Source organism: Neurospora tetraspora (assembly GCF_033439725.1).
Source record: "Neurospora tetraspora strain CBS 560.94 chromosome Unknown B0H65scaffold_8, whole genome shotgun sequence".
NCBI classification, from domain to species: domain Eukaryota; kingdom Fungi; phylum Ascomycota; class Sordariomycetes; order Sordariales; family Sordariaceae; genus Neurospora; species Neurospora tetraspora.
In genome coordinates, this window is record NW_026944390.1 from 2,222,918 (window position 1) to 2,241,320 (window position 18,403).

The 18,403-nt window shown below is 39.3% G+C and overlaps 2 protein-coding genes across 2 annotated transcripts; both read right to left on the minus strand.

Moving 5' to 3' along the window:
• Nucleotides 1–419: 419 nt before the first annotated feature.
• B0H65DRAFT_322126 (fungal-specific transcription factor domain-containing protein) lies at nt 420–3,617 on the minus strand. The gene is made up of 6 exons (XM_062823422.1): nt 2,645–3,617; nt 2,498–2,528; nt 2,394–2,445; nt 1,609–2,339; nt 810–1,544; nt 420–680 (listed from the first exon to the last, which is right to left on the minus strand). The coding sequence occupies exons 1-6, from the start codon at nt 3,404–3,406 to the stop codon at nt 583–585; spliced, it is 2,409 nt and encodes an 802-aa protein (XP_062677861.1). The 5' UTR covers nt 3,407–3,617; the 3' UTR covers nt 420–582.
• Nucleotides 3,618–16,255: 12,638 nt separating this feature from the next.
• Nucleotides 16,256–17,880, minus strand: B0H65DRAFT_322162 (uncharacterized protein). The gene has a single exon (XM_062823425.1). The coding sequence runs from the start codon at nt 17,528–17,530 to the stop codon at nt 16,262–16,264; it is 1,269 nt and encodes a 422-aa protein (XP_062677862.1). The 5' UTR covers nt 17,531–17,880; the 3' UTR covers nt 16,256–16,261.
• Between the last annotated feature and the right edge of the window lie 523 nt (nt 17,881–18,403).

Genomic DNA, 18,403 nt, shown 5'->3' on the forward strand with positions numbered 1-18,403 from the left:
ATACAACACCTGGGATTCGCTGGTCGTCACCGACCCAACTACTAGTCAGGCGATTGGTAGCTTATCTATGGGAGAGCGGACGGGATCCCGAGTTTTCTACCATCTATGGTCGTATGTATTAGTGTTCATCATTTGGCCAGATTATATTGTCGACGTTGCCTACCTGTCTAGTATGACTCTTTTCCCCTTCCTTCTACTACTTTGCCGACAATGTGTTGTGTCGGGTATTCCCTTCCGTCTCGGTGGTCGCTGTTGACAGATGGGATAGTCCTTGATAGAAAAGCGTTGGTTAGTATGGCAGCTACGACGTCGTTCACTGGTCTGTCGAGTATTTCATAGGTAGTGATTTTGGGGTGGGTGTCTTTCTTCTTCTTGTCCTTGCGCAATCCATCATCGCCATGGACGGAATATACTTTCAGTATCCTGCTCCAAGCCTGTTAGTTATATCGCAAAATCGTCACTGTTTTGTAATCGTATCTCTTATAGGGTTGGTTCTTGTCATTGATCGCTGGTCGGTCGCTCATCGCTCTTCCAACTCCTAACACCAAGCACGCTCGCTCGCTCGCTCGCTCAACCTCTCATTCAAACTAGGAACTCGCTCAAAACCTGCACCCTCGTCCTCGCCGTTTCCGACCCTTGCTCGCCCTCACTCATTGCCCTCATGATATTAATCATTTGATCTGTTTTTTTTCGTCGTCATCGTCAGCATGCATCATCATTTTTTTTCTTATCATCCCCATCACCCCCACAACACAAACACAAACACAAACACAAAGATAGAAAGAAAGAAAGAAAGAAAGAAAACTCACGAATATCCCCCCTAGCCCTAACAAACAAGGGATCCTTGGCCATGGCTTCCACCCCGCCCTCCTCCTTGGCCGCCTCCCTCAACACATTCCCAATACACAGCGCCTCCAGAAAAGCCCGATGGTTGAAAACCCACCACACCCTCGCCTCCGTCTCAAACAAGCTGAACAGCACAAAGAAAGCCGTGATGGCATCGTGCGCCGCCTCCAGCGTTCCGCGCACATTGACGGGCACGTCTGCGCTCTCGCTCGCGTGCACGAGCATGAGGTTGTGGAAGTAGTTTGAACTCAGAAAAAGGGTTTGGCGCACGATCCGCTTGTTGCGTTCGGCCATTTGGGTTAACATGGCCACGTCCCAGGACCGGAAAATATCCGGAAACGAGCGGTAGACTGCCCTGAAATCGGCGACGAGTTTTGATTTGTGGCGGACCGTGGTGCAGATGGGTACATCCAAGGAGCGCGGGGAGCAGATGGCTTCTTGGACGAGGTTGGCCAGCGTCCAGGAGCCGCGGAGGTAGGCGATGTCGGTGGGGTCGTCGCAGGCGTCGATGGAGATTTGCGACAAGGAAGAGGAGGAGGAGGGGTCCAGGTTGGAGACTAGGTCTTCGACTTTGACGTCGGTGTGGGTGGCGGAGGGGGGGAGGGATAAAAGGACGGTGAGGAAGGTGTCTTGGAAGAGAACGGCTTGCCAGACTTTGCGGCGTTGTTGTTTGATGAAGAGGGGGGCTGTGGGGACGACTACATGTTAAGGGAATTAGTAGGTGAGTTGGGAAGGGGGAAGGGAAGAGGGAGAGAGACATACCAATGTTGGGATCCCTATGCAACCCCATGGCATACGCCTGCCGCACCAAAATCCCCCCAAACGCCCAACCATCCGAAGCATGATTATCGTTAATCAAAAAGTACGTCATCAACACCATGGCCTGAATACTCGTAATGCTCGCCATGCTCATATAACTCCCCACCCTCAACGCCTGGTTCGCCGCGCTCGCATAAAACTCGGCAGTCTGCTGGCGCTCCCTCGCGCTGAGTTTACTCTCCACAAACTGCGTGCCCAGCGCCAGCATCACAAAGACCAGCGCAATAAACGCCGAATCGCACTTGTGTTTCTCCTCCAGGCTCAGAGTCCAAAAGTGCTCGTAGTCCGCGAAAAACGTCTGGCGGTGGATCATGGGATACACGGGGTCGACGCATTCAAAGTATCGGTCGAGAACGAGGTCGACCTGCATTTTGGCTGGGAGGACGTCGATGACTTCGGGCAGGCCGCCGTTGCAGGTCCAGTAGTTGGCAAACGGGTGTTCGGAGCCGATGCCGAAGACGTTGGAGGAGCCGGGGGCGGAAAAGGGCACGTTGGAGAGGAGGCCGGTTGAGGTCGCTATGGAGCCGAGGGGTATTCGGCCGTTGCTCAAGATGCGGTCTGCGGCGTTGGGTAGGACGGTGGGGAGGGTGCTGGTGTTCGAGGACGCCTGATCGGTCTTTTTCCGTGGTGGTTTGGTCATTCGGCGGCCGTTGGCGGCGTTTCGGGAGGTTTCTCTGGGAGGTTGTGAGTAAATGTGTCCTGAGGGGGTGGGGGGAGGATGCACTTACTCAAGGAGGTTGGCGACGTGGGCATATTTGCATTCCGTTTGGCGTTTGATGCCTAGATGATGGTAAGTAGATGATGAGGACTCAAGTAGTATGGAGAAACTTACATGCTAAACAATGAGGTCGGCCGCGATCACACTGATGCAAGTGTTAATGCGTCATCAAAATAAGCTCAAGTTCGGATGAAAGGGGGGTACACAATGACATCAGATGAGAGGAAATATCAACGCCATGCACTTGACGACCAAACTCACCTTCGTCTTCCTCTCAACACACTCAAAACACGACAAGGTCGGTTTATTCCGTTTCTGCTTCTTCCGCTGGGGTCCTCCACCTCCCGTTATTGTCGACGTCGGCGAAGCGGTACTGCTATCTCCCTCGACGCTCTCACTCGGGCCACTGACACTCCACCTGGAAGTGGTGCCGCCAAGCCCGGCCAAGGGTCCGTTGTGGTGGTGACCGTTGGAGGAGTAGTCCCCGTTGACGCCTTGTAGATCATCGGTGGGTTCGCGCTTAACGCCAGCAACGTGGATGCTGCTGCTGCTGCTGTTGTTGTACCCCGCCGCTCCAGCTCTTGTTAACAGGGTACCATATGGGGTTGGTGTTGATGATGATGCACCACCGGGTCCGGGTCCGGGTCCAGCGGCGGCTGTAACACTGCTTGTGTTGGACAAGGAGCGGGAGTGGGAGTGGGAGTGGGAGTGGTGGTGACCCTGGTGGTGATAGTGCGAAGGGTACGATGCATCGGCCGGACTCGGTGAGGCGGCGTACACGGTGGAAGAAGTGGCCGAGCTCGGGGTGAGGACTATCGGCCCCGGATGGCCAGGATGGGCCAGACTCACGGGCCCGGGTCGGGATCTGGTATCCACCGGACCCGGCAGATATCTTGGGTGTGCGGATGCGGCAGCGGTGACCGGGTCCGCTGACGAGAGCGGATGCGGATCCATCGAACCACGACTGCTGCCGTTGCCGAGGCGCCGCTGATTGTCACCGACAGGATGCCCAGACATACACATGCGCCGAGCTGCGTCAGTCCGCAGCTGGGGTAGCCCCGGGAGCCGAGCGGACAGTCGGGCAGGGTGTGAATGGGTCCGCTCTATCGAAGAACGTGGTGCAAATCACCAACGGCCTCGGCACTTGACTTGTGTGTTTGACTGTTTGTCACCCTTTCCGTCGGCCAGCTGTGTTGTGGTAGGCTCGGGAATAACGCAAACCTTGATTGATGACGGCAGACGAGCAGCACAGATGCTGCAGTCGGGAATGTTTGCAGATGGGAATAAGAGGTTGCCGTTCGACTGCTTGGTATTCAGGCGGAATTGGAGCGGGATGCCAAGAGTAAAGAGTTGTGAGAATGATGGACCGTTGGACGCCACTGGGGAACCCAGCTCGGTTGTGAAATGACAAGCGATTGGGGGAACTTGTGTGACGATGAAAAGCGATGGAAATAATCGAAGGAAATAAAGACGGGAATGAGGTGAAAAGCAGAAGAAAGTGGAAAAGCCAAGCAACGTGGGTGGTGTTTGGTAAAAATGAGCCAAGACTAAAATCCTTACCGATTCCCTACCTTTTTGCTCTCCCCCTTCTCTTTACTAGCTCCAATTTCAAAAGCTTGTTCACAGCCTCACGGTGGTCCAAGTGGAGGACGAATCGGGTCCAGATCACAGTCGAAATGAGGGGGAAGGGAGATACCCGACTAGGGTACCGTAGTTCGGAACACAGGGAACATGGAGTGTGAAGGCGGTGGCTGACAAAGACTGAATGGAGTCAATGGACGCATCCGAATGGCGGCGACTGGGGGCCTTTCACGATCGGTAGCTGTTACCGGTAATTATAGCTGGCGGATATCGATATAAGTCGCCCGGACCGGCATTATCGGTAAGGTCATCGCTTCACTGTATCGACGCCTCTTCATTATTGTTTGGTATTGTGAAAACTATCTTTTTTTTGATCACAACTCTGAAGAGAGAATCGCAACAATTCCTATCTTTTTGGGAACGTTGAGTAGGTAGAGCACCCCAGCACCTTCCTGAATAGAGCATGTTATGACTAATGTTTTGCGATTGAGGATTTCTTCCCTTTGACTCCAGGTCACATCCCAGTTGAGCACATTTTGGCACCTGGTCTGCTCATTAACCTTTCCCAGCTCAACACAAATTCAGTGTCTTCAAAGAACATCCTAGAGGTAGTTCACCTACACTTCACGATGACAGTGGTTGAAGTTTCGTTTTCCAAAAAATTCTACAATTGTCCCAGCGAGATCGGCACCTGAGACAAGCATCCAGAACGTTTGATAGGCGCTCACGGCGCTAAATCGAACACTGGAAGTGCAGTGTCTCATAGGCGCCAAGCAATGCACATTCATGTCAGGACTGCCGGCTTGAAACGGTGACAACCCTGGCGGGTTCGTTGTGGCAGCGGAGACTGCACTGACAGACGCCGTCCCTCGCTCGGGTCCCTCCTCGGAGATAGCTGACACGGCCAACAAAATCTGTGACATGAGAGGAGAAGCTTACGAACGAGGTGACTAGAGCGACTGTGTAACTGTCTAGCGCGACTGTGTGGAGACAAGGTGTAAGTCATACCCAAAGACCCCAAGGTTAGTGTTAGGGTGAGGTGTTAGGGTTAGTTAGGGTTAGTTCCGGGGGTGCAGGGGGCCGGTAAGAGGCTCCCGCGTATGAATGTGAATTCGGCGCTCGAAAAGATGTGGTTTTGAGCTTTAATTGTTGTCGTTTAGAATAAGGACTTCCGGTAATGGTTGTTATAATTTTGGCTACGCAAATTTGATGCCAACTTTGGAGGTGAGACCCGTACGGCCTTCAAATTTGTATAGCTCCACACAGTCGCGCTAGGCAGTTACACAGTCGCTCTACCGCTTTTTCTCATTCAAATAGGATTTATCTAACCTCCTTGTAGTTTAGTGCAGCCAGGTGGGCGCCTGCAACCAGGGTAACTAACGTAGCCGTATAAGGGGGTTTAACTGGTTTATATAGGGGAAAAAAGTAGCCTCCCCTACTAGCGTGGCTGCTTGGTAAAAGAGGAGCTTTTAGAAACTACTAACCTTCTAATTCCTATTAATTTCATCGTTTTTATCCTTTTTATACATTAATTAACAATACTAGCTATAAAAACGATAATATTTTCAATCCTTCTATATAAAACCATACTTCGTATTAACCTTAGGACTATTGATGTTGTTTATATATAAATAGCTATATAATTTATATTGTTGACTAAATTTAATTTCGTTTTACAAACGTAATAAAAGACTGTTAACGTGTGGCTAGTACTGTGCCTTGTAACTGCCTTGTACTACCTTGTAGTATAGAAGGCTAGTTGAACTATTCCTTCTACGGAATCAGTTGACTCAGTCCCCACAGAATGTACTAGAATACAAGAGGTTTTGCCACTGTATTCTAGAGTCTTATAACTTAGCTAGCATTTCTTCCAGACTGATTTGTCATCACAGGATTCAACAGAAGCTTCTAGATGCTTAGTGTCCATGTATATAGAGACCTCTCCTCTCCTTCAGTTCGTCACTCCTTAAGCAAGTAAGCACAAGTCAAGCAATACAATATAGTCTTTTCTCACAGTGCAGAGTCCACTGTAATCTTCTGTCTTGAGAGCAGAGTCCTCTCTAAGACCTCTTTTACAACATCCTTTTATTGTACTTGCAACTACGCTGCTTCCTTCAGCATTGCTGTCGTACTTCCTACCGCTTCCGCTCCGCTCTGCTACAAGTGCATCGTTCACTGTAGCAACCTTGTACTGGTGCTATCATTATAGGCCAGTCAGGGCACCGCAGCAAACAAAGACTTTAAGAATACTAAAGTTTTTACCGTTAATAACAAATATAATATTATTTACCGGCAACCTTCCTCCTCTGAGTTTACATATATTACTAGTTTATCCTTTAAAAGCGGTGGCTATTATTTTAGTTAAGTTCGAAAATAGTAAAGGAATATCATTAAAAAGTATATTTTGAATAAGAATTATTTAATTAAATATTTTATAAAATCGAAAGGGAGGCGATAACGAAAAAACAATATATAGGGTATTAAGAGAGAGTAGTAAGAAGGTAAAGTATTTATATAGGTAAAAGAGTATATTGTTATTAAAAATAAAAACGAAGATTAATACTAGTAATAATACTAGTCTAATAAAATCAGTACTGTTAAGCTTCCTTCCTCCTCTTTAATATCTAATATTATATTGTCTAAACTGTTAGATAGTTCGATAATAGTATGATAATTAGCCTATCGAAATATAAAAACGAATTCAAGCTTCTTAAATTTATTAAAGCCAAAAATCCGCTATTATCTATAGAGGGACCGCAGCTAATTAATAGTATAATCCAAATAATTCATTTATAATTCGTTAAGGGTAGCCTCTTTATTAAGTTCCAAATATTAGGTATTATTAATAATAATAGTATTATTAGCTTCCTTGAATCTAATAAAGTCGATATTCTCCTAATTAATACCTTTAATTTTAATTTTATAGTCTTCCTTCCCATTAAGCTATATAGAAAAATTATAATTAATAAAGGACTTAGCTACTAAATTAAGGTTCTTTTAATTAATAAATTAAAGAGCTCATATAATAATATTGGTAAATATAATCCTTTTTTTCAATAGGGTCTATTTATTGAATTCACCATCCTGGGCTTCTTTTTCTTCAATATATTTATTATTGTCATAGGGCTAAGGCCCGGGCTGTAGCGCTCTGGTCATCAACCAGAGCTGTTATAAGGCGCCGTGGCTGTGCCTATGCAGCCCCCATCAAAACCTCGTATATCCAGTGGAGCCGCCTCTTAAATAGAACTTTCCTTCTTTATAGAACCTCAATTAAACTATACGACTAGTACTTATATTAACTATACTATCCCCGTTATATTAGGTTCTATTATAATGAACCTAATAGAATAGGATGAGTAGCCGCTATAATAGTAGGAGTAAAGTTTACTTACTTAAATAACCGTAGTTAGAATTCCTATAGAATTTTCCGCCGCTATAGCCGCCGTAGCCGTAAAATAAGAAGAAGTTGTAAAGAGAGAAGCCGTACGCTTCGTACGAGAGAAGGAAGATTTCACTAGGACGCTATTTATTAGCAACGCATTCGCCCAAATAATAAGAATAGCGCTTAATATATAGCCTACTACTTAAAATTAATAGAACCCCCTTAATATTAATATAAGTACTGCAATAATTATTATTACTTTAAATACTACAATCGGTATTATATAAAAAGTTACTCCCTACTATAATTCTAAGCGTAAGAATATTCGTTAGCCGAAGTAGGACGGAACCCCCTCTACATTTAATTTTTATATTACCTAACTACACTTTATATACGAAGAAAAAAGGTCAGCGGGAATTATTATTAGCGATAAATCGGGCTGGTTAATACTATTGAACGCTTTCCTAGCCGGTAAAATAATTAAGGTAGAAGCCTTTTAGCGCTATAGTAATATTAACGGTACCTATAGACCTAAGGATTTCTTCAACTACTTCGAATTAATTTTTAATAATAAGAACAAAAAGAAATTAACTTTAACCTACTTACGTACTATACAATAGAGAAAAAATTAATCCCTATTAAATTAGTTCCTTACGTTTGAAAAGAGTTTTACGAAAATTAAAAATTCTATTTAAGAAAATAATTCTAAATTAACTTAGTTAGAAACTTCTATATTCAACGTTCTCTATGACTAATTAATTTTAATCCGTATACCCGAAACTTATAACCTCTATATTAAATAATTAAAGGATATTGCATAGAAATTTAACATTAATAAAACTTTCTATAATATTAGGGGTAATAATAAAAAATATAGTAATCGTTATTAAAATTCCTTTTCCTAGCACAACCCTACCCCTATTTTTAAATACTTTAAGGATATAGACGGTAATATTACAATAGGTTATATTAAAATAAAGGGCAACCCTAATAATAAGGATATTAAGCGTACTAAATAAGTCTCCTAGGACGAAAGAGACAAGCGCTATACTTCAAATCTCTATTTCCATTATAGAATTAGCGGGTATATAATTAGCAACTATATATATTACCCGGTATAACGTCCCCCTATTAGTATTAGATTTATTAAAATTAAATTTAAAGTAGAACTTATATTAAAAAATAGTAATAAATATTTTTCCTTTAAAAAATTAGAAAAAGAATAATTCTTTTATAAACTCAAATAAAAGAGTATTCTAAAGTATTAAGTAAGGAAACGGGAATCAAGAGTTTCTTAGGACCTATAAAAATAAATATTATTAAAATACTTATTATTATTAATGATAAAGATTATTTCTATACTTTTATTAATAAAATTTATTAATACTATATTATAATTAGTAAAAGTATTATTAAAAGGCTAAAAATTCCCGTTATACTTATATTTAAAAAATAAATATAAGGAACTTTAATAAAAATAGAAGGGGTGGAAATTAAAAGGATTATTTATTTTAAAGTAGATATTTATAGGTATAAATCTATTATTTGTATTTACGTAGTCCCTAAATTAGAATTCCCTATTATTCTAAAGAAATTATAATTAATTGCAATAAAAGCTTACTCTATTCTTTATAAATATAGATTTTAGTACGGAGTAACCGGTTACTAAATCTTATATTTAGGATATTCCCTAAAGAGTTTCTCCTTAAAGACTAAGGAATTTAGGAAAATAGTATACGATTTAATAACTACGATTATAATTATAATAAATAGGATTAGGAAAGAAAATAGCGTAATAAACCTACAAAATATTAAAAAGGCCCTCCAACTTAAAATTGGTATAATAAATAAAGAATTACGAAAAATAATCCCTATAAAAATATACGATTACTTATTCGTTTAAAAATAAGAGGAGGCTGATAAAGTTAATCCTAACCTTTTAAACGTCGACTATAAAATTAAGTTTAAAAGAGGCGAAAATAGTAAAGAATTATTTCTTTCTTATAATTACCTTTATAGTATATTACGAAAAAAGCTTTTAATACTAAAGAAAACCCTTAAAAATCTTTTTAATAAAAGTTTCATCTATACTAATAATTCAATACCAAATATTTATTAAAAACTTCTCTTTGGTTATAAAATTATTAATAGCCCTTATAAGTAAGGGGGTCTCCTTTAAATAGACTGAATAATATAATATAACTTTTAAGAAATCAAAAGAATTATTTATTAAAACCCTAATTCTTACCTAGTAGGATCCCGATCTACTTACTTTTTTAAAAGTAAATTATAGCGGGTATATTTTCAATAATATCCTTACCTAAGAGAAAGATAGGTAAAAGATGGCGATTGCTTATTCTAAAAATATTAAAAGGAAAATTCTCTATGCCCGTATTATTTAAAAAGTATACGATTCGAAAACTCTTAGGTACCCCGGAAAAGAAAATATTATTTATATTGTAAATAGAAATTTTTATTAGCCGTTAATAGGTATTTATATCCGTCGACTTTTAGCTAATAACAATATTTGTAATAAGCTAAAACATTAGAAAATTTAGAAAAGAAAATTATTAAAACTTCTTCCTATCCTAAATTAATTCTTTAGAAATATTTAAATAGATTTTATTATTAATTTCCCCCCTTATAAGGGGCTATATTAACCTCCTTATTATTAAAAATAAATTTAATAAATTAGTAATTTTAGAATTAGTATTAACTATAGATATAGAAATAATAGCGGAAATCTTCCTTAAGTATTTTATATAATATTATAAATAATTATAATTTATTATTAGCAATAGGGGTATTAATTAGATTAACCGATTTTAAAAATATTTCTACAATTTATTCAATATCAATTAATTTTTAAATACCGCTTTTTACCTCTAAATTAATAGTAGCTTCAAGAGAATAAATTAGGAGGTATAGGCCTTTTTAAAAGTTTTCATCAATTATACCTAAAACGATTAGGATTATTAGTACTTAATAATATAATTAGCAACTAATAGCCGAATTAATACCTCTATTAATATATTTCTATTCTTTACTACCTACGGTTATTATTTACAATCCTCAATCACCCTAATAATTCTTCTAATAGAAGTAGATTTTAAAAACCTGTAAGTAAGAGCTAAGGATTTTATTATAATATTATAATAAATTACGGATTTATATTAAATAATCATAGTAATTTCTATATGAAACTAGGAGCATTTTACTAATTATAAAAAGTAATTAATTAAAATCTTTAAAGTAGGGGATAAAGTTTAGTTAAACTTTAAAATTTTTATTATAGCACGATTTAAGAAGAAGTTTAATTAGGTTTACGCAAAATATATAGTATTTAAATTTTTTAGCCCTTTCGTAGTAGAGTTTTCCAACTTCTTATTAAAAGTTTTTAATAAATTCTATATAAACCCATTTAAGAAGGTTCGTAAAGACCCTTTACTAAATTAAATTACTACCGATTCTTAACTACTAATTATTATAATAGATAAAGAGAAGGAATATTACATAAATAAAATCTTTTATTATATAATTAAAAGAAATTGTAGAATAATTTTAATTAATTAGATTAATTAAATACAATAATTTTAAGATTTATTAAGAAAATTTATTAATATAGCGGCTTTAAATTATTTCGAAGCGAAATATAGTTTAACCGATATTAATAATAAATTAATCGAATATTATAATACAGAATATACAAAATAATAGAAATAGTAATAAAGAAAAAAAAGGGAAGGTAATAAATATCGATTTTAAATTTCTCTAATTCCTTTTTAGTACTTTATACTTCTAATTATTTTTAATTTTTATAACCTTTAATTATTTTTCGAATAATTCGAAACCGGCTATTAATTTTATTATAATAAGTTCCTTAAAGGGGAGGGCGGCAGTCAGAAGAGCGGCCGGGGTAGTAAGAGCGGCGGGGGTCGGGGGAGTAGCAGTAGCGTTATTAGGGGTTGAAAGGAAATAACTATATTCCTATTTAAAAAATCTTGTTAACCGAAATCTATTTTATTAAAATAAATAAAATGGAAGAGATTTACAGGAAGATAATACTATCTTTATATAATTCGGTAATATAATATTAAATTATTATAATTTTACAAACATATCCGAAAACTTTCTTTTTTTCTTTACCAAAAGTCGCCACTTCCTAAATTATAGCGAATTTTTAAGTTAAAAACGAGGCCCGGTCGTATTACTTACCGTTATTATAGTAGACTATATACGCCTGGTTTTTAGGTTTAGTATAGTACTTACGGAGGATATTTAAATATAAAATATACGGGACTACAGAGAATTTATAGTCCGTTTAAAGAATAAGTAAAGTTAACGACAATTTTTTAAAATAGGAATAATAGGGAAGATTTATTAATAAGTATTTAAATTTAATAAATCTAGTCTTCTTAGGAGTAGCGACAGAGTTTTTAATATATTTATAACGGACGGCGGCCTCTTAGGAAGGGATTAGAAATTATACAAAAATCGCGAAAATAAGCCTTCGCTTTTAAATGGCTAAAACGGAGATAGTAACGGGGATAGTTCGGACGAAATTAAGCGAAGTATTTACTTTAATTAAGGAAAGTAAGCGAATAATTAGATAAGGGATAGTAATATTTACTTTAGTAGTTTGAACAACGATTGGAGAAAAAAGAGGAAAAGAGAAAAAAAGGGAAAAGAAGTCGGGGGAGGGGTTTTTATATATAATTCTAAAAGTACGTATATACGTACGCCGCTACTTATTGCCTACGTCGGTCGAAATAGAAGGAGCGAACGCGTGAAGGGGCAGGAGAAGGGAAGAAGGGGGTAATATTATAGGGTTAAGGCTTGGGCTATAGCGCTCTAGTTATTGACTAGAGTTATTATAAAGCGCTATAGCTATACCTATATAGCCCCTATCAAAACCTCGTATCTTTAGTAGAGCCGCCTTTTAGATAGAACTTTCCTTCTTTATAAAACTTCAATTAAGCTATACGACTAGCACATATATTAACCGTGGTGTCCCCGTTACAATTATATACTTTGAAAAGGTATACTTTAATAAATTTATTAATATAAGTATCGAAGGGTTGCAATAAAGGGGTAAGACTACTGGGAATTATAATTCTATTAATATTATATTTATCGAGGGTATTAAATATATCCTTTCTTTTGTAAAACCTAGTGGTATTTATAATTAATAATATTTTGTTGTTATTAGTACTTATCTCTTTATTTAATTCTTTATAAATTTATTTAATTATAAATTTTTCGTTATTATATACTGTTTCGTTGAATTCGACGGTTACTCCTAAGTAATATACCGCTTTTTCCTCTATATAAAAGGATATTAAAAACGGAAAAGAAAAAAAATAAAAAAAGGTATAATTTCTACTTTCTTCCTTTTTTCTTTCTTTTTTTCCTATAACTAAGTAGGGAATATACTATTTACTCGCTTTTACCTATATTATAACTTATTTACCTGTAAATAATAAATAAAGGATATAGTACTGGTTTACCCTTCCGTCGGGTTAAAATCTTATTCTAAATTAATAATTGTACTAGCTATAAGGGAAAAGAAAGAAAAAAGGGAAAAAAATAGAAAGAAAGGGAAATCTTAGGTTTATAGCGTATATTATTATGCTTATTTACCCGCCTCGGTTCGGATTATTACTTATTTGCCCGCAGGTAGTAGGATTAATACGGTATTGGCACTTTCTATTAGTTTTGGTCTTATACGTAATTTATAGTTTAGAGGTATAACCTAGGGGGTAGAGGAAGGAGGTGGATGTAAATAAAGAAAATAGATATAATTAAAGAAGATAAATGTGAATAAGAGGTTATAAAAGGGAAGGGTTAAAAAGATAATGAAAATAATAAAATATATATATATATTATTTATAATCTTTTTTCGACTAGTATTTAACGTACCTTTAAATATCTACTTCGGTTTTAACTACTAAAATCTATTTATAAAAATATATAGAATTAGGGTCGCTTATTATTTATTCTATTAATTTCTATTGGTCTTACTTATAATAATATCGTTGCCTTTAGTATTGTACGTAGCGTTGTTGAAGAATTCGAAGGGGATAGGGGTTTTATTAAAATTAATAATAAATTACTTTTTTACTTATTAAAAGAGGGGAAATTAATTAATAGAAAGTTCAATAGTAGGGTAAGTTAAATATAAAATACTTACTTTATAGGAAGTAGGTGGGCTATCTATTAAACAGTTAATGACTAGCGTTATAGGCAGGGTAGTATTCTTATGTACGAATTTGAGGAAGTTGATTGTAAAACGAAAATAATCCTCTAATAATTTAAATAATTATTTCATTACCCGTTAGATTATAATATTATAATAGCGAAAGAATTCCCTAATTTTCACCGGTCGAAAAAGTAAATTCTAAATAAAGTTAGCTGGTAAATTAATAAAAGATATATTTAAACTACCGCCTAAATTAATTAATACATGTAAAATTGCCTACTTTCCGTTTTAGAAGGAAGTTAATAAATAATTCTCTTTTTAAATCTAATTATTTAGGTCGGTATTAAAAGGTTTTACAATAAATAATCTCGTTTTTTTATCCTACTACCGGGCTATTATAGAGCGAAGGATTTTGAACTATTCGACGGTATTATTATAAATAGGACGAATTATACCTTTAAATAGGGTAGGAAATTGCTCGCTATCGAATTAATATATTTTAAATTAGGGAATATTAATACAAAAGTAGGGTTGCCGTTAAAAGTTAATATAAACGGACGTATCAACGAAATAATATAAAAGATAATCTAATACTTTAATCTTAATATTCTTAGATTATTATAAATAAAATCGTTTAATTTAAAGTAGCAAAGTATATATCCTATCCTTATATCGCTTAGCTAAAATACGAACCTTTTTACCTAGTTTCTACCTAGTGGTAATACCTTTATTAAAAAAGGCGGGGTTATTCTAATATCGTTAGTAAAATTTTTTTTATTTAAACAATACGGTTAATAAAAAATTTTTATTAAGAAATATTAATTAGGAGGATAAAATTAATTAGATTAGATTTTTTAAACAATAATAGAAGGAGTTTGTGTATTCGGTAGGGTTAGGAAGGGAGCTGTACAATAAAAAACTATATTTAAATATAATAACTATTAATAATATAAAATAAAACTCACTTTAAGATCGGTCGGGTTTTTAATAATAATAAATCCCGCAATAGGAATTTTAATAGCGGTAAGCTTAAATACGTCGCTCGAATCGCTAGATATTTAACGCTTACTTCTTTAATAAAAAACTACATCGCAATACGATAATCTAATATTATTTAATTAATTTTATTAAATCTAGTAGTTTAAAGGCACAAATTAGAATTAAGAAAGATAGCTATTTAAAAAAGGAAGAGAGAAAGAGAGAAAGGTAAGGAAGCTAGGCGAAATTCTATAAGATTACTAGCACGGGGCATACGGCTAATAAGAGAGTCTACAAGTAGCTAAGAGGGTTAAAAAGTAGGTTTAAGTAAGACTGGCGGCCCGGCTATACTATACTGGGTCTAGTGTATGCAGGAGGATAAATCCCATTTGAATGAGAAAAAGCGGTAGTCGGCTCGCTTACGAACGTCTCAATTCCGGTTCCGGAAGGAATAAGCGCAGATCTTCCTCGTTTGTTAGCGCGGTTCTTACGATAGGGGTCTGCAAAATAACACGGAAAAATGCTGGGGCAGCCACATTCAAAACGGAAAATCGGACAAAGTGTATAAAGCCTCCAAAACGCATCTGGTTAATACCAACTTCTTGCATGAACTGTGGTGGAATAGTGGTTGAGTTGCGAAGAGTGCGTACTGTAGTGAAATCCCGCGCTAACGAACTTTCCAGGGGTAAACTGTAGTGAAGTCCCGCGTGTCAGTGCCGGGGCCGTTGATCAACAGGCACGAAGGGTTACTCCAGACATTTATCAATTGGACCCTCAGTGGGACCCGGGGGACCAATTGACTAATTCGGTTCCGCGATAGCATTCAGAAAAAATACTAAGGGCTGAGAAAAAGAGGACGAGCCGGATAAAGCGACTATGTGCCTTTCCAAACGGCCTGTGTGGAACCTGTCCGACCAATAGCAGAGTTATATCAGGCCGCCTAGAACCTAGGGTTAGGGTTAGTGGTTAGGGTTAGGTATTAGCGGTTAAGTATTAGGGTTAGCTCCGGGAGTATAGGGGGCCGGTAGGAAGTCCCTACGTAAGAATATATCTTTTATGTTACGAAGGAATATTTATTTAGACGTTTAATTTGGACGTTATTATTATGATATTTGAGTGCGTATTTAGAGAATAATATTTAGTAATAACTTAAATACTGATAACGCGCGCGCGAAGCTAATATTAACCTAGAAGTTCGGGGTCTTAGCTTAGCTTAGTTATTAGTTTCGAGCCGGATAAAGCGACTATATACCTTTCCAAACGGCCTATATAGGACCTGTCCAGCCAATAGTAGAATTATATCAGGCCGCCTAGAACCTAGTGTTAGGGTTAACGGTTAGGATTAAATATTAGCGGTTAAGTATTAGGATTAACTCCGGGGGTATAGGGGGTTAGTAGGAGGCCCCTGTATAAAAATGTATCTTTTACGTTATGAAGGAATATTTATTTAGACGTTTAATTTGGACGTTATTATCACGATATTCGAGTGCGCATTTAGGGAATAGCATTTAGTAATGACTTAGATACCGATAGCGCGCGCGCGAAGCTATTGTCAACCTAGAAATTCGGGGTCTTAGCTCAGCTTAGCTATTAGTTTGTATAGCCCCGCACAGGCCGTTTGGCATCGCGCACAGTCGCTTTATCCGGGTCGAAAGAGGATGGCTTGCTTTCAATCATGCTGTCACTTCTACTTCTACTCCAAACATCTAGAGTCTACCGTCTTCTAAAGTCACCACACTCAACCGAACAAAAAGTCCTCATAATTCCTCCTTATCCTCTTCATCCCCTCATCCAACCCCCACCCCTTGACCTCACATATCCTCCTCGCAATATCCTCCAAATACCCATCCATATCCTCGCCCGCCACATGCAAATCGCTTTCCACCAGCACCTGCCCATCCGGACACGCCCTAATGACATCCGCAAACTTGGCCTCCCCACCTGCCGTCCCCAGATTAACCCCCATCGAAAACGAAAAGTAGCACTTGACCGGGATCTTGGGATCCAAATACTGCTTCAACATCTGCGGCGGGCCGCTGAAAGAATGTAGACACGCCCTAGGCGGGAACGGCTTCGGTTTGTACGGCTTCTTGACCTTCTCTTGCTTGGGCTCCTCCCCAAGCCCAAATTCCGAGTCGTCGTCGGACTCCTCATCACTACTAGACGAAAAATCCTCCGACACGCCCTTGGCAATCATCTTCTGCTTCTTTCGCGAGACCACCTCCTTCTCGTGTCCCTTCCACAGCGAAGCCAGGGCGTCGAACAACACGCCGTGAGCTTGCACGCCGTGTAGAGAGACAGGACGACCCAGCTCGCCTGCCAGTCTGAGTTGGGCTTTGAGAACGTCAACCTGGTGCGCCATCTTGACGTGGTGAGGGCTTAGCATCCTTCCCTCTCTACCGCCCGGTGTTAGGTCCCCCCCGTTGCGCGAGGACTCGTCCGCCGCTTTGCCCCAGGGGAGACGGAAGGCTTTGTCGAGGCCGATTTCGCCGACCAGGGCTGTGGGGTGGGCAAGCACACGTTGGCGGGTTTCTTGGAGGAATTTGCTGAGGGGAATGGGATCGGGGAGAGATGCGATGAAATCGGCATCGGGAGTGGGCGATAGAACGGCCGAGTAGTGCTTGGTTTTGTGCGCCTGTACATCATCCGTGACTTCTTCCTTGGAGTCATGGTAGAGCTGGTGAGAGAACCAGGGGTGCCAACCGAAGGCTGGGACGACCTTCTTTGGGGTTTCGGATGAACCACTTTCGCGTAGCTCGTTCAAGTTTGTGACGCCGTGCTGCTCAGCTACGGAGGCGACGAGGTCCTGGTCTTGACCGCGTGTGGCCATGATGGTGAGGAGTCGAGCTTGCATGTCCTTTATGCTGGAGATGGAGGTCATGGTGTCGGTGGGGTGACAGTGGGCGTCGTAGACACCGATGTGCCATGGGAAGGGCTCTTTGGGAGCTCCATCGTCGGCTCTTTTGGGAACTTCATGAGGTGTTGATTCGCCGGTAGGGGAACACATGGCTGCTGTGCCTGGAGATGATGTGACGAGTACCGTGATGCGATTGTTGACACTGCCGGGAGAGTTGATGGCCGTGAAGTTGGGATGAAGTTGAACACGGATGATATTTATGTTCGATATCTTGAAATTGATTCACCGTCCTGCCGTCCTGTCAGCCTTCAGGTACGCCTCCTCCAACGGATGATGTCAGTTGGAGATGTATGTGGGGAAGCTATTCCCTGTCCACAAAATATTATCCTTGCCCTCCTAACATAGCCTCAACTTGACGATAGTTCACCCCGCACAGGGGGCTGTATGTATCTCCGAAGTCAACACTCGTGGACTGTTTCTCCCCTATTTCTTCATATGATTGAGACTATCACTTGATATTCATTTCACCGCTGGCTATGTAGCGGATGTTGCTTGGATCCAGACCTCATAATTTGGAGAAATTGGAAGCTGCTACCTAGAGATGCCCAGTCTTGGCATCAGAATGAAGTCTCTAACTTGTGGCCTGGCAATCGGAAACTCCCCGTTGCGTTCGAATAAAGATATATAGCGGAGGCGCCTGCGTCGAAAAGGAACACTCGCAACATGGAAATGTCAGAGAACCTGGCAGGCCACTCGAACCGGCATCTATATCAACCTGATTGATCGTCGAGAACTTTTCCCTCGTTCAACCTTATCTTCAGCTACATCCATGTTCGTCGAGAACTTGCTGTCATGTTGACTTCATTGATGGTTGGGCTTGCTCCAGCTTTGACACCAATGCCGATGGGCCCATAAGACGAAGCGATGGGACGACCGCGGGGCTCAGTGTCAAGTGGGGTGATTTGCCAGTGTCGGTGGGTGACACAAAGGGACCGGTGAACACATACAAATGCAATCTGTGGC

Excerpts from the sequence above, each read along its gene's own strand:
- B0H65DRAFT_322126 (XM_062823422.1), bottom strand. The coding sequence starts at position 3,406 with ATGTGTATGTCTGGGCATCCTGTCGGTGACAATCAGCGGCGCCTCGGC. Across the intron at positions 2,529-2,644 it reads GTGTTGAGAGGAAGACGAAG|TGTGATCGCGGCCGACCTCA; the intron begins GTGAGTTTGGTC and ends CACTTGCATCAG. Across the intron at positions 1,545-1,608 it reads GCATAGGGATCCCAACATTG|TCGTCCCCACAGCCCCCCTC; the intron begins GTATGTCTCTCT and ends CTTAACATGTAG.
- B0H65DRAFT_322162 (XM_062823425.1), bottom strand. The coding sequence starts at position 17,530 with ATGTGTTCCCCTACCGGCGAATCAACACCTCATGAAGTTCCCAAAAGA.